The following is a 13,979-nucleotide window of genomic DNA, read 5'->3' on the forward strand; positions in this document are numbered from 1 at the left end:
TATATATATAATTACTTTACATATACATATATTCACTAATATAACACTAATTTGTACAAATGCACATTTAGTAGCCATTTAGCCAGTGAGTGCTCGCACGCCCTCTAACGGACAAACATGGTACTACTCCCAAAATGAAAATGATCCTAATTAAAATAATGCAAGTATTGTACATAGGAACATCGACTGCCTGTTAAACTTCACAAACAAATTAACACTGATGCTTACAAAAAAAAGGCTCACCAGCATAACTTTTGCTGATTAAAAATCGTTTTTATTGTAAAAACACAGTAACATAAATTCACATTAAAAACCATGACATGCGATAAAATATGTAAATGACAGAGGGCAACATCCTGAGTGTCATGTTGTCACACTGCAGTTGCATGACACTTGGCAGCAAGTTATTATCAAGCGGAAGAAAAAAAAAAAGAGCTTTATTGTCGATTGAGCGCGCTGGAGCATTTCAACAAACAGAAATAGCCCTGAAAATCTCACTTAAAAATACTGCGTTTCATTTGAAATAAATCACATTCAGTACGGCGTGTGCGTTTTGGAAGCTTGACTTCATTTGAGTTCAGCGATGATCCTTCTTCTTCTCAGGTAATGTGCATTCTCTGTTTGGTTTTAAGTCTGGAGATCAACTTTGGGAAGTCTTAAACCTTGCAGTTGTTGCATTTCCTGCCTCTTTGGTTTTACGATTTAGTCGTGGCAAAATACTGCAACTCTGTGGACCGGCGGTCGGCACTTAGCGCTGAACAATTGCTCAAATTCAATATAGTCGAAATGCAATTAGGCGCGTGCGTCTCTCCAAAAATGAGGATTTGATACGTAGCTCTCGATACATGAGGTGCGATACGGTTCAAGGACGGTTCGACAAGTATACAAGAGACATATTGCAGATTTACACACACATACAGATACTTATCTTGATAAATAATTTGTGACTTTTCTTATTATTACACACCTAACATATGTACATTTTATTTATTTAAACAGCGTTTAGATAAGTGCTTAAGTGAAGTTCACGTTTGCATATCATCGTTGTCCGGCAGAAACCTTGTATGCCCAAATATGGTTGAATTATAGATTTCTTTTCAATGACCCGTCCCCATTTTGTTTGTAATTTGTAAGCAATTTTAACCAATTTAAAGCGGTGAAAATAGTTTTAAACTCTTGAACGCATCTTTATGTTGGGGAATTGCGGCAAACGACTTCAGTTTCCTCATTCTGCAGAAGTCGGGTGGCGTAGTTGTGGCCGCCATTTTTTGTCTGGGTGTTTTTTTTTGTTTTTTTTTTCTAGACGAGTGAAAATAATGATGACTTGCGTGTGTTTTCCAGCAAAGTGTTTCGTATATAAACAACTCTACTTGAAATTGATTCATAAAATGTCCTTCAAATAAATTCCCCAAAAACGGATTGTTCAGTTCTCAAGTGTGTAAACATTAGTTTGAATGTTTGCTGCGGCGCATTTATTGCTAAAAAGGGAAGTCAAGCCCCAAATTTTTTTTACAAGCATTAAAATCCACCCGTTTTCAACCATCTCAAGGGGGGCGGCCATTTTGTCACAAGCTGTCGACTGAAAATGACATCACAGTTGCTCAGGGCTCGGGTAACAACCAATCACGGCTCACCCGTTCACTGAAGCTGAGCCACGATTGGTCGTTAAGTCAGCCCTGAGCAACTGTGATGTCATTTTCAGTGGACAGCATGTGACAAAATGGCCGCCCCCTTGAGATGGATGAAAACGGGCGGATTTTAATGCTGAACTCATATTTCACAAACGCAATATTAATCACAGTGTCATTTTTAGACTAGCGAAGGCACGTAGAACATTTATTTCTGAAGAACTAATTGGGCTTGACTTCCGCTTTAAAAAAATAAAATTATATATATATATATTTTTTTTTAAATCACACCTAAAACGGTCCCCCCCGAGCGGCGTCATTCCTTGAATTCCCAAATGAAGGCGACATCCTCACGAGAACGGTCGCGATTAGAGCGCAAAGCGGCTCTCCACCTCGTCGGCGACCATTTGGGCGATGGCGAGCGAGGAGGTGGCGGCGGGCGAGGGAGCGTTGCGCACGTGCAGCACGCGGCTGCCCAGGTCGCCCACGCCGCCGTCGAACACAAAGTCGTCCACCAGGTTGCCGTCGCGGTCCAGCGCCTGCGCTCGCACGCCGGCCGGGCCCCTGCACCCAAACGACACAAAATAAGATCGTGTATTTCTTTTTTTCTTTCCATTTCCATTTTCGTCTCTTTTTTTTATTGACTTTCTATTCTCTCGCCTTCTTGCTTTATTCTTTCTTTCAATTCTCACTTTAGATTGGCTCTCAATTTTGATGGGCTTTTTTTTCTTTGTTTCTTTTCTTTGAGCTTTCAATTCTCTCGCTTTCGATTGTTTCACTTTTTTCTCTCGCCGTCTGTTGTCTCGTTCTATTTTCTTTCTTCTCGTTCTTTTCTTGCTTCGCACGCTTTCTACTCTTTGCATTTCCTCTTTCGATCTTTCGATTCTTGCTTTTTAACTCTCCCTCGCTCAGTTTCGATTTCTGGTTTTCGATTCTCTCCTGCTTCCTAATCTCGGGTTTTGATTTTCCTGCTTGCTCCTTCTACTCTCTTGTTTTCTATTGTCTCCTTTGATTCACTCTTTCACTTTCCATTTTTTCTGGATTTCTCTCTTAATTCTCTTTCGCTTTTGACTCTCACTCAATTTTTATTCCCTTGCTTTCAATGCTTTCGATTTTCGCTTTCGATTGCCTCTTTCTAATAACTCTCGCTTGCTAGTCTCTTGCTTTCTATTCTTAATTTCAGCTTTTGTCTATTTTCTTGCTCTATTCCATAGGTGTCAAACTTTGGCCCGCGGGCCAAATTTGGCCCACAGTGTCATTATATTTGGCCCGCGAGGCCATTTTAAATTCTATATGATAATATTAACATTCAAAATGACAATAGTAATTTTAAAAACTAAACATTGCATTAATAAAACCACTTCTACTAAAAAATTTCAGTAAAAAAAAAAAATCTGCATTTATATTGTTTTTAAAAAACTAAATGCTGGCCCGCGGCTTTGTTCAGGTTTTACTTTTCGGTCCACTGTGTATTTGAAATTGACACCCCTACTACTCTATTCTCCCTCACTTTGTGCTCCCTCGCTATTTTTTTTTTCCATTTTATTTCTCTGTCTTTTCAATTCTTGCTTTCAATTCTCCCTCACTTCGATTCTCTTTTTCAATTCTCTTGCTCACACAAACACCTGTAACAATGAATATATTGTTGATGACTAAATTTTACCTGAGCACATCGCTGCGGGACAGTTCGGGAATATACTTTTGCAGGAGCTTGACCTGCGCCCCGATGAAGATGCCTCGGTACATCTCGCCGATGCCGTAGGTGATGTTCTTCATCACCAGCTTCTGAAGGCCTCTGACAATAGCAAAGTACACGTGAAGCTGACTCTCACCACGGATATTGCAAATAAAATGTCATAGAATTGCTGGGGAACACTGGAATCAATCTTGATTTTTTTCGTTATATATATATATTATATATATTTTCGTTCGTTATATAATACTCGGTACACACAGTACAGTTAAAGAGTGGAGCTGTTCATACGAAATTAGTCACGACCATAGTCAGAGTCTGTTCATAGGCTTGGGCATACTTGTAGAACTAGACACCCATGTTGACATATATTTTTAAACACCATCTCACATCCTGTACATAATGTGCCGTCTATACCAGGGGTGGGCAAACCTTTTGATTGGCGGGCCACAATGGGTTCTAAAATTTGACAGAGGGGCCGGACCAGGAGCAGATGGAATGGAGTGTTTTGGTCACCTCTCCTCATTGGAGAAAAAAAAAAATAATACTTTGAAATGAAAGTGAACAAAAGCAGTACAACAAAATATATGTCTTTGAAAAAACACAGTAATTAGAAAATAAATTATTTATTTAATTTTTTTCAAATTCGGCGGGCCGGATTAAAACATTTAACGGGCTGCATGTAGCCCCCGGGCCGTAGTTTGCCCACACCTGCTCTATACTCTTTAACGACTTCTAGTTTGATGTAATCTGCATTTCGTTGCCTCGTAATCCTTTGACGTAAAATGACAATCTAGTTAAATGATGTGATCTAATCCTAAAAAGTTAAAAAAAAACAAAAAAAAAACTGTCCTGGATCAAAGTGGCTTTCACAGGACGACCTGACGTTTGGGATTGCACGGGACTGACCTGAAGGAGAGCGCGTCAGCCAGGTCTCTCACGTTGAAGTCGTAGATCTTGTATCCTTCCCTCTTGAAGGCCAGCACGGCGTTGGGGCCCAGCCAGATGCTGCCGTCCATGCGCGGAGTGAAGTGGACGCCCAGGAAGGGGAAGCGAGGGTCGGGCACCTGAGAAACGCACAGCATCAACAACTCAAAATAAATGGAGCTGAATTGAAATGCTTGCAAACTCATGTTTTATTTGGATTATTTCCTCCGCGTTCACGGAGGACTGCAGAAACGGGATCATATGTACTCGTTTGTATTTATTTTTTATTTTTGTATTTATTCCAAGTATGCAATATAATGGAAAATAGCTTCTGTTTGAACCCGCCTGAAATGTTTCTTTTCCAATTTTTTTTTTTTTTGTTCCCATCCTAAACGACTTACAGATGTCCTGCTTGGAAAGCTTCAGCACACGCGCTGATAAAACAATTCCCCAAATTCCTCCTTCCAGTTAGAGGTGATACAGAAAGTATGTACTTGTGAGGCGGGAAAAAGTTTGGAATTCTGCTCTGGGAGATGATGAGAAACATGTGGCCATAAAGTGAGTTATTATGTAACTTACGGGATAAATGTTGCCTTTGACCAGGTGGTGCTTCTCCGGCTTGAGGACCAGATAGTCTCCTCGGAAGGGGACGATGCGAGGCTCCCGGCTGCAGCCGGAAATCTGCGACAGGCGGTCTGAATAGAGCCCCCCGCAGGTCAACACGTAGCGGCAACGCACCTCGTTGCCCTGGGAGAGCACATATAAAAAATATTTATCAGCAACTTCTTCCAACCTTGATTTTATTTATTTATTTATTTTTTATTCTTTTATTTTTCAATAAAATACTACACTTGTTTTTTTTTTTGCAACTAAATTAAAAAACAACCTAAATGTGAAAAAAAAGGAGCAAAGTGATGTGCCACAAAAAAATAAAATAAATAAAAATAATTCTGTGGGGTCGCGGACTATAATTACAATTAAATAGAATTTTTTTAAAACCAAACATTTTTGACATACTTTCTCCTTCATCGCACGTCACTCCTTCTGGTGTGTGCGCCTTGACCACCAGGAGGCAGTATAAGACGAACAAAGTTCCTCTCTTGGCTTCTCAGTACGGCAGGAATGTTAGCCGCTCTTCACGGAGGATGAAGAATATATGCCCGTGAGTGTTGTCATATGCTCTGTCTACATGTGTTGACGTTTGTATTTAGAAATCAGCAGCTGAAAGGTTAACAACGCCGCTACATCGATGTTAATTGTTAGCCCATTTTGAGGAAAAAAATAATAATTTAAAATTGAATCCATTTCTGAGTAGGCTGTAACATAAAATGTCAAAAGAATACGACTTGAGTATCTCACCTTCTTGTCTTTGATGGCGATTGGATATTTGAGTCCTGAAAAAGACATGTTGTCATCATGATGACATCATCAGCCAGCGCGTCGCCTTCTTACCTTCAGCGGCCCCTGCTGGGCTTTCGGCGGCTATGGAGATGTCGTTGACTTGGTACTGCGTGACCACTTTGCCGCCAGCCTCCTCAAAGTCTTTGCCGTACTGCAGCGCCACCTGCCGCCAGTCCACGATGCCCGTGTTTGGCGAGTCCAGCGCCATGACGCCCTGGCAGGAAGAAGCACTTCATCTTCAAGCCAATTAACCATTCATTTAAGACGAAATAAATGCATGAATCGTGAATCCAAGACTAACTCCTCCCACAAATAACTTTTTTTCCTCACGCATCCATCAACTTAAAACAAACGCTTCTCTTTCGCGGCTTTAGTCAAATTAACGCCTCACCATAAGCAACCATTAGCATGAGAACAATCGACGTCACTCTCAAATAGTCAAAGCTCAGAACTTACCCGGCAGTATGGCTCTCGCTCTCTAATTCCTTTGGCGTCCACGATGCTGAGTCCCGGCACGTTGTTCTTCAGCCCTCGCTCATATAACGCTTTGAGGCGAGGGATTTCCTCCTGTTCTACTGCTACAATGAGCTGCAACGACACACACGCACACACACGCAACGTTTAAATAGTTGACCACTCGATTGAGACAAAGGCCCTCCCGGTTTAACGATTGGCTATCACAACTGTCCATCAACTGTGAAAGCCCCTTGAGACACAGAACAGACGCCGCACGATTGTATCTGAAGGCCTCGGAAAGAATAATGCGTGCTACGGGTATTATGAAATCTGCCTGGCAACACGAGCTAGCAGAATTCTGATTGGATAAAAACTATCACCTAAAAATACAACACTAGGATATAATGTGACATTAATGTGAAGAATATTATCATGATTTCTTGATTATGTTCGGCCAGCAGAGAAGGCCCTGAAGGCCTTGACCGCCCACCACTGATAAACATACATTTTTGGAACAAAGCGTTTTTTTGGAGAACACTTGAGCCAAGGCCACTGCTGGTTTTTATTGTTGACTGTGATGGTGCTTACTTCGGAAGTGAAGTAATTTTTTTTTAGGTGGCACTTGGTTTAAAAGGTTTGTAACAACAGTTGACCCGACCTTGCCGCACTTCTTGTATGGGAGTCGTTTCTTGTCGCAGTATTCGTAGGCCAACGCCGCCCCTTGCACGCACAGGCGAGCCTTGAGCGAGCCCGGCGTGTAGTAAATGCCGCTGTGGATCACGCCGCTGTTGTGGCCGCTCTGGTGCATCGCTGATGAAAAGCAAACAAGAAGACAATGGATACTTAAACTAATCAAACTCAATCAATAGATTGAAAAAAAATGAAGAAATATATATATATATATATATATATATATATATATATATAAATATATATATATATATATATATATATATATATATATATATATATATATATATATTATTTAATGGTTAAAATGGTTGTGAAATTACAAACCTAAGTCAAAAAATTAAATGGAGAATTTATGACAATGTTTCACTTTTACCTGGAATATTTATCATTATTTACTTGCCTTTATTTTTATTTTATTAATTTAAAAAAATGAATGGCATCACCTAAATTATACAATTTACTCCCATTAAAAGGATTAATTTTGTTGACTTTTTTCAGTGGCATCAAATTTGCTGAAATAATTCCTTCTTGTTCAAATTAATCATTCAATTTAATAATTCAAATTTGGTCATTTAATATAATTTCCTAAATGAATTACGTAACACAAATTAAATAATCAGCATTAAAATGATGTATTTTTCCAAGTTCCTTTTTAATTTCACTTTGCCAATTGATAGCATCCACCTAAATTACGTAATTAAAATTTTTAGACATTTATTTGATTTGCATATTTCTTTTCAGTTATGGCCATTTAATCAAATTCCCTGCACTATTTTATTACCTTTTAAATGTATTTAATTGAGTTCCATTTAATTTTATCATTTGAGCATGTGTCCCCAAACTAAGCAATTCCTATTTCAATAATTTAAGTGTACTTTAATTTAGAAAAGAAAAAAAAAAAATCCTACATTAAAAGAATCTGATCTAAATTGTATATTTCTGTCGTGTTTAGTATTTAATTTGAGCAATATGATTCCAAAAAGATCTCCAAAAATTCACAAATTTTCATTGAATTTATTAATCTAAAGATTATATTTATTTAATTCTAGCAATAAAAATACATTTCACGAATAAATGAATTCAGATTTAAATCATCTTTAGATCACCTCAATTATTTTTTATTGAATGCTGATAATTGAATAAGATCTCATAACAAAATCACATTTTCATTGGGTAATATATGTTACTTTGCACATCTATAAACTAAAAGTGCCTTTGCAAAAAAAAAAATAAAAAAATAATTCCCAATTTTTTTTAATGTTTTTAATTTTAATTTGGGTGTGTTATCAAAACGAATTAGCTCATCAATTAATATAATTGTAGTAATTTAATTACATTTATACGAATCTAATTTGGACACCAACAATCACCACTGTGTTGTGTGTCACATTCCCTCAACCCAAAAAAAGAACCGAAAATTTAGAATGACATGCAAATCAGTAAAGAATGACAATCAAGTAGTTTTCCCCTCACAAAGCTCTTTCTCCTTCTCCAGCAGGGTGAAGGTGAGGGCGGGGTGTCGCAGGATGAGCTCCCTGGCGGTGGCCAGGCCCACGATGCCGGCGCCCACCACGACCACATCGCACGAACTGGAAGATTGATTCGTCACAATTCCATCAATTAGGAAGTGTTCCTACACATTTGGAGGCCCGCGTGTTGACAAAGCGGTTTAACGTCCTGCTGTCCGCCATAAGCAACGTGACCTTCGAAACAGACAGCGGGAGAACATCGTGCAACCCGATGCACGTTGAAACTTTACATACGGCTTGCGTCAAATTTGACCCGTTTTGACATTGAACGGCAAGAAAAATGATCATAAATGTCGGACTTTTCTGAATATGACACTAAATACAAAATTGTAATTTTTTTTGAAAAAAAAAGTAATTGTTCTATAGAGCTGCTACAAAATTTGTGTCCGTAGAAGCTGTTCTGAGTCAAATATGAACCATTTACACTAACATAGATTTTAGATTTACCAGTAATGGTAAATGCGGTAAAATGGGGGAATCTTGAAACTGTAACATGCAAAAAAAATAAATAAAATAAATAAAATAAAATCACAGGACAGTTCCAACAGTATTCCAAGAGGGATCTTGAAATTAGTCCGCAACCGATTAATTGACCTGCTCATTTAATTTGCCAATATTAGCTCTTTCAAAATGAGCCATTTTGTGAACTCGTTATAATTGTTGTAAGGGACCAAAAAAAAAAGTTGTTTTATCCTTTACGGTTAGTTATATTTTTCCAAAGTAATCTGCTAATTAATTGGTTATCGGACTTTTACATAAAAAACAGAACAGAAATAAACTTTTTTCCCCTCATCTGAAACATTGATGGAGAGTGACTCATGATGTCAGCTAGGCTATTAATACATTTTGAAAAGATCTGAAGTTCATAATTTAAGAAAGGCAATTATCACAAAGCTTCTTCTACAGTAGCCGACGTGTGCATCCCCAATGGGCAGTAACAGAACACTGTTGTGCCTTGGAATCTTGCACAGGAAGTCCCGCAATGAAACGAGTCACTGACCAAATGTTCAAAGCCTGAAATAACAGCTCCAATCTTGTGACCTCAGGAAAAAAAAAAACATGCAAAACTTGGCATCTTTTGCAGCTTCACACTATCAACATCGTTAAATAACTCTGTAACCAGAGTTTTTTTTTTTTTTAACAGTTAAATAACAACCAGAGAGTGAATTGATTTTGTAGCACAGTGGGAGACGCATTGAGAATGTTTGCAAAGGAGTGGAGTTATTTTGTTATCTTTTTATGACGATTTTAAAACATTTTTGGGCCATTTCATTTTATAATTCATAAATAAACAATAAACAATGACTAAATTTTCGTAATCAGGTTGAATGCACATCAACTCCCATTTGCAAGCCCCTGCCCCTTTGGCCCCCCCTTTTGCACGCCACTGTTCCAGGTTGAAATAAAGGACAGTACAGGTCACTACGGTGGCCCTGAAGTGCAAAACACAAAAGTCCAAAAACTAAACACATTGTGGTAGTTCTTTAATTTGCTATTGTGATTCGTTTTTTTTTGTTTTTGCATTTTATAGTTTACTGTTGTGATTATTTGTTTTGTTTGTTTAAGAGGCTGTTGTTTTTTTTTATTTTTTTGTTTTATTTCCTGCTGTGTTTTATTTTGTTTGTTTGTGTGAGGTTAAATTCATTAGCGAACATTTATTTTTGCTTTCAATGTTTTTTTTTTAAGGAGCGACAATTATACGCGCATTTCCGCAATTCGCGGGTCGGTCCGGTGCCTATTAACCGCGAATATCGGGGGTCGACCGTACAGTGTTGTCGTCAGGGGGCTATTACATAACAGCCCTGCCCCAAGAGTCTGCAGACACACTCAACTAATGTGAAACACATGCACGCGCTCGTTCTTTTAAAGGCGTTTCGAAGCACCGAAAAACAACAACAATATTATATCTAAAATTTTTTAAATTCTTTGCAGAATCAGTTATAGATTAGACTAGACATGCTGTAAAATACCCTTGTCAGTGTAAACAAGTCGATAAAAGTTGCTCAAACGGGAACGTGTCGTAAATGTACGCCGAAAAAAGGCACGAAAGCAGAAAAATAAGTAATTTAAGTGAAAAGTGTTTTTTTTTGTTTTGCTCTCTTACCTGTGCAACTGTCTTGTGCAGGTGTCATGTAGCAACTTCGTGCTAACAGCCTTTAAAAAGGCACTTGTACCCACGACCCGAAACATGGCAACTTCTCGTCAGAGTATTGCATAAAAAAAAGAAAAAAAGGACAAAGCTAAAAGTGTTTCCAGTGATCGTTCCGCCTTCTCTTGTCACTTTCCTCCTCCTCTTCCCTTCACAGGTCATCGCTGCCCGCTAACTTCTCCCGTGAAACCCAAAACCCACGTCGAGTCCCGCGAGATCGCCTCCTCCACCAGTCAGCCAATGGGAAGGCGCGTCCTTGGTGACGTAATACGCCTGACAAAATGGCCGCAGTTGACATGTAAACAAGCCACTAAACTTAAAACGGTAGGTCACGGACGTTTACATTTCGGGATTATTTCACCAATTCTTGAAGAAATCCACCTGCATGAATATGTAATACGAAAAGTTTCTAGATGTTTTATATTTGTTAATATTGCAGATGAAGCTGCTTGTGAAGGCGCTGCAATCTGCTATGAAGCAAAAAGAGACGAGCCGGAGACATTTCTGGGGCTGGCTCAATGCTGTTTTCAACAAGTACTTATATTTATATCAATCCTATATTTTGGTTAATAGATGTAATTTTTTGTATTCATCCACGCAAGAGGATCTAATTATGCAGGATGAATGATTATGCTCAAATTCTACACATGAATAATGTGTTCACGCTTGGGTGTAATTGTGCTCATTTATTTCAGGCACTTGGCTATTTTCAGAATTTTGTGATAATTTCTGCTAAGTCTATTAATTTTTATGATTAAATCTTTTTATTTTTAGCGTGTCTTTTGATTTTTTTACAGGAGTATTATCTGACTGTTTTATGCATTTTTATATTCGTTGGTAAATCATATATATTTAGAATATGGTTTCTTACAAATTTGATATGGATGTTTAAAAAAAAAAAGTATTTATTTATACTACCGCGTTTTAAAATCCTTGTTGTTTCCAGGGTGGACTACGAGCGCATCAAGGCCGTGGGTCCCGATCGGGCGGCGTCCGAGTGGTTGTTGAGGTGCGGCGCCAAGGTGCGCTTCCTGGGTTTGGATCGCTGGCATGGGGACTACAATGCGCTGCCCACCGGGCCTCTGGGGCGCTTCAAGATCCAGGCCATCGACGCCACAGACTCCTGCATCATGTACCGAGGCTTCGACCATCTCGGTTTGAGAAACGCTCCGACGTGAACTCTCGTTTATCGCGCTGATACATGACATGCCCACCCCCAAAAGTGAAAATCCACAATACAGAAACTATAAAACTATATATTTTTGTCTGTTTTGTTTAAAAAAGTAATCTTGCCGAATCAAAATATCCTGCTAGGTCATTTTGTCAATGATTCCCAATGTGTGTGTTAGCACCCTCTAGTGGTATGCAGAAAAAAAGCAACATTTTACAGCGCTTTCGAATCCAACTGTCTATATTACTTATGTGCAACACACTAGTCTAAACTCGATATTCTGATTGATAATGCGTTTGTGGATTATGAATGAAATGGAAAAATCTATTCATGTTTAGCCATCCAGGGGGCGGCCATTTTGGCTTTATATATTCCTCTGCTGTCAACTGAAAAAAAATGACATCACACAAACTCAGGGCTCAGCCTGCCAATGTCACGTGACCAAACCTAGAAAACGGGTGACCTTAACATTACAGTGCCTTAGAAGAATATTATTATCTTTGAATGTCAGTCATGGTGGTGGTACTCAGTTTTTTGAGGTTGTACTTGTTGTACAACGTTTGAGAACCACTGTGGTACATAATTAGGCATTGCCAAGTTTTTTTAACATCCCCGGAAAACGAGCAGGCAACACAAGCCGGGGGGTGAAGTGCCAAATATCAGGGGAGGGGAATTATTGTCATTCCTTGACGCCATTGTGTTGCGTTTGCGCAGAGGGTTTGCAGCACGTGGAGGAGGTGAAGCTCCACAAGTGCATATACATCGAGGACGCGTGCTTGGAGCGGCTCAGCTCGCTGGAGAACCTGCAGCGCAGCGTCTTCATCATGGAGGTGGTGTCATGTGGGAACGTCACAGACAAAGGCCTCGTCGCTCTGCATAAACTCAGGCCAGTCTTTTTTCAATAATTTTGTCATTTCTAAAGTTTTATTTTAGTAAAGTAATTTCTGGTTAAAAAAAAAAACAAACTAATATGTTATTTCAGTGGCATTATGGTAGTACCTGATTATTTTGCAAACATGTTCGACTGGAAGTTTTAGTGAGGTGCAGGAATTACAAATAGCTTATTAGTGGTTCCTGGAATTTTAGGTCGGCAAAACAGCTTTTCAGATGCTAAATGTGTTTTGTTTTGCCTCCGTGCAGAAATCTGGAGTACCTGTTCCTCAGCGACCTGCCTGGTGTCAAAGACAAACAGAGCACGGTGGAACGTTTAAAGACGGCACTCCCGCGCCTCGATGTTCATGCGGATCTGGACTAAAAAAAAACAACAACAAAAAAACAAACCACAACAAAGCACTTTACTGTTGACACCAATTTATTTATCATCAACATTGGTCCTGTTCGCTTTACGCCCAACGGGCTTGCTTCTGCTGCTCCGCAAACATGAATGACTCCACGCTTCTAAGGGCGTCATTTTGAGTCTGCAACTCGCAGGTTTACTTTCGTTTTTTTTCTGTTTCTGTTTATCAGGTTGAATAAACCAAAATCCAAGTACGTGCACATTAGCATCGTTGAATACGAAATTGTCCGTGGTCAAGCCACCGTTTTGCAAGGCTCGTGGCATCATTTGCCTTGGTCATTTTTTCTTAAAACATGTTAAGAAAAGAAACAAAAAACTAACAATAGATTTCTGTAAACTCGATTGAACATCAGCAGCTTGCCGTGACTTGGACGACCAACCCTACAGGAGTTTTAAAATTGACTCGGGCAATTATGCGATCGGGCCAAAGAGTGGTTGACGGGCTCCCTCTAGTGGCAGGCAAAATAATGATTGCCCAACGACAGTTCAGTTGCATTTATCTGTTTCAGTAATCTTTCAGATTAAAAATGTCGATTTTGAACTTTTATCTTGATATAATTTTTATTAAATTGTATTAGTATACGTTTGGATTTAATAATTTTAATCCCGTATTTAGGTGCAGTATAATGTTCAAATCAGACTGATTTACAATCAAAAAAGTTTTAAGAACTACTTTGGTTCCTTGAGATACGAGTCTCTTGAGTTGGATGTTTTTTTTTTTTGGAGATATGAACCGTCCGACTGAGTTTTTTTTTTTTTTTTTGCTTTGGCGAAATGAGTACTGTACATTCACGTTGTGGCTCAACTCATTTCACAATCAACAGCTCTGGAAAATTGGGAGTAATTCTTGGGAAAAAAAAAGTCAGCAAGGTGTTTGTTGCCATTCTCAGTTGAGGTTTACTGCAAAAAAACCCCAAAACAAACAAATACATTTTGTGTATTTCAAACAACCCCTTCATTTAGCCAATCTGTCTGCTAGCTTAATGCTAACGCTAAAGAGCATCGACAGTATGTTGTTGTGCTTCAACCCTTTGA

The 13,979-nt window shown here is 38.9% G+C and overlaps 2 protein-coding genes across 3 annotated transcripts; one reads left to right on the forward strand and one right to left on the reverse strand.

Annotated features, from left to right (window-relative positions):
- Positions 1–1,707: 1,707 nt before the first annotated feature.
- On the reverse strand, positions 1,708–10,681 carry l2hgdh (L-2-hydroxyglutarate dehydrogenase). Of its 2 annotated transcripts, none has more exons than XM_088311967.1 (10): positions 10,432–10,681; positions 8,272–8,387; positions 6,764–6,915; positions 6,106–6,237; positions 5,701–5,863; positions 5,608–5,642; positions 4,828–4,995; positions 4,231–4,388; positions 3,292–3,423; positions 1,708–2,192 (listed from the first exon to the last, which is right to left on the reverse strand). In XM_088311967.1, the coding sequence occupies exons 1-10, from the start codon at positions 10,515–10,517 to the stop codon at positions 1,997–1,999; spliced, it is 1,338 nt and encodes a 445-aa protein (XP_088168093.1). In that variant the 5' UTR covers positions 10,518–10,681; the 3' UTR covers positions 1,708–1,996. The 2 variants fall into 2 exon arrangements, with proteins under 2 accessions (XP_088168093.1, XP_088168102.1); XM_088311976.1 differs by having other exon boundaries at positions 8,272–8,501; positions 10,432–10,674.
- Positions 10,658–12,931, forward strand: dmac2l (distal membrane arm assembly component 2 like). Its single transcript, XM_088312013.1, has 5 exons — positions 10,658–10,800; positions 10,916–11,010; positions 11,423–11,631; positions 12,362–12,533; positions 12,788–12,931. The coding sequence occupies exons 1-5, from the start codon at positions 10,717–10,719 to the stop codon at positions 12,900–12,902; spliced, it is 675 nt and encodes a 224-aa protein (XP_088168139.1). The 5' UTR covers positions 10,658–10,716; the 3' UTR covers positions 12,903–12,931.
- The last annotated feature ends 1,048 nt before the right edge of the window (positions 12,932–13,979 follow it).

The sequence above is a fragment of the Idiotropiscis lumnitzeri genome, chromosome 1, assembly GCF_059441095.1.
Source record: "Idiotropiscis lumnitzeri isolate Australia: NSW breed Sydney's pygmy pipehorse chromosome 1, RoL_Ilum_1.0, whole genome shotgun sequence".
Lineage (NCBI taxonomy): Eukaryota > Metazoa > Chordata > Actinopteri > Syngnathiformes > Syngnathidae > Idiotropiscis > Idiotropiscis lumnitzeri.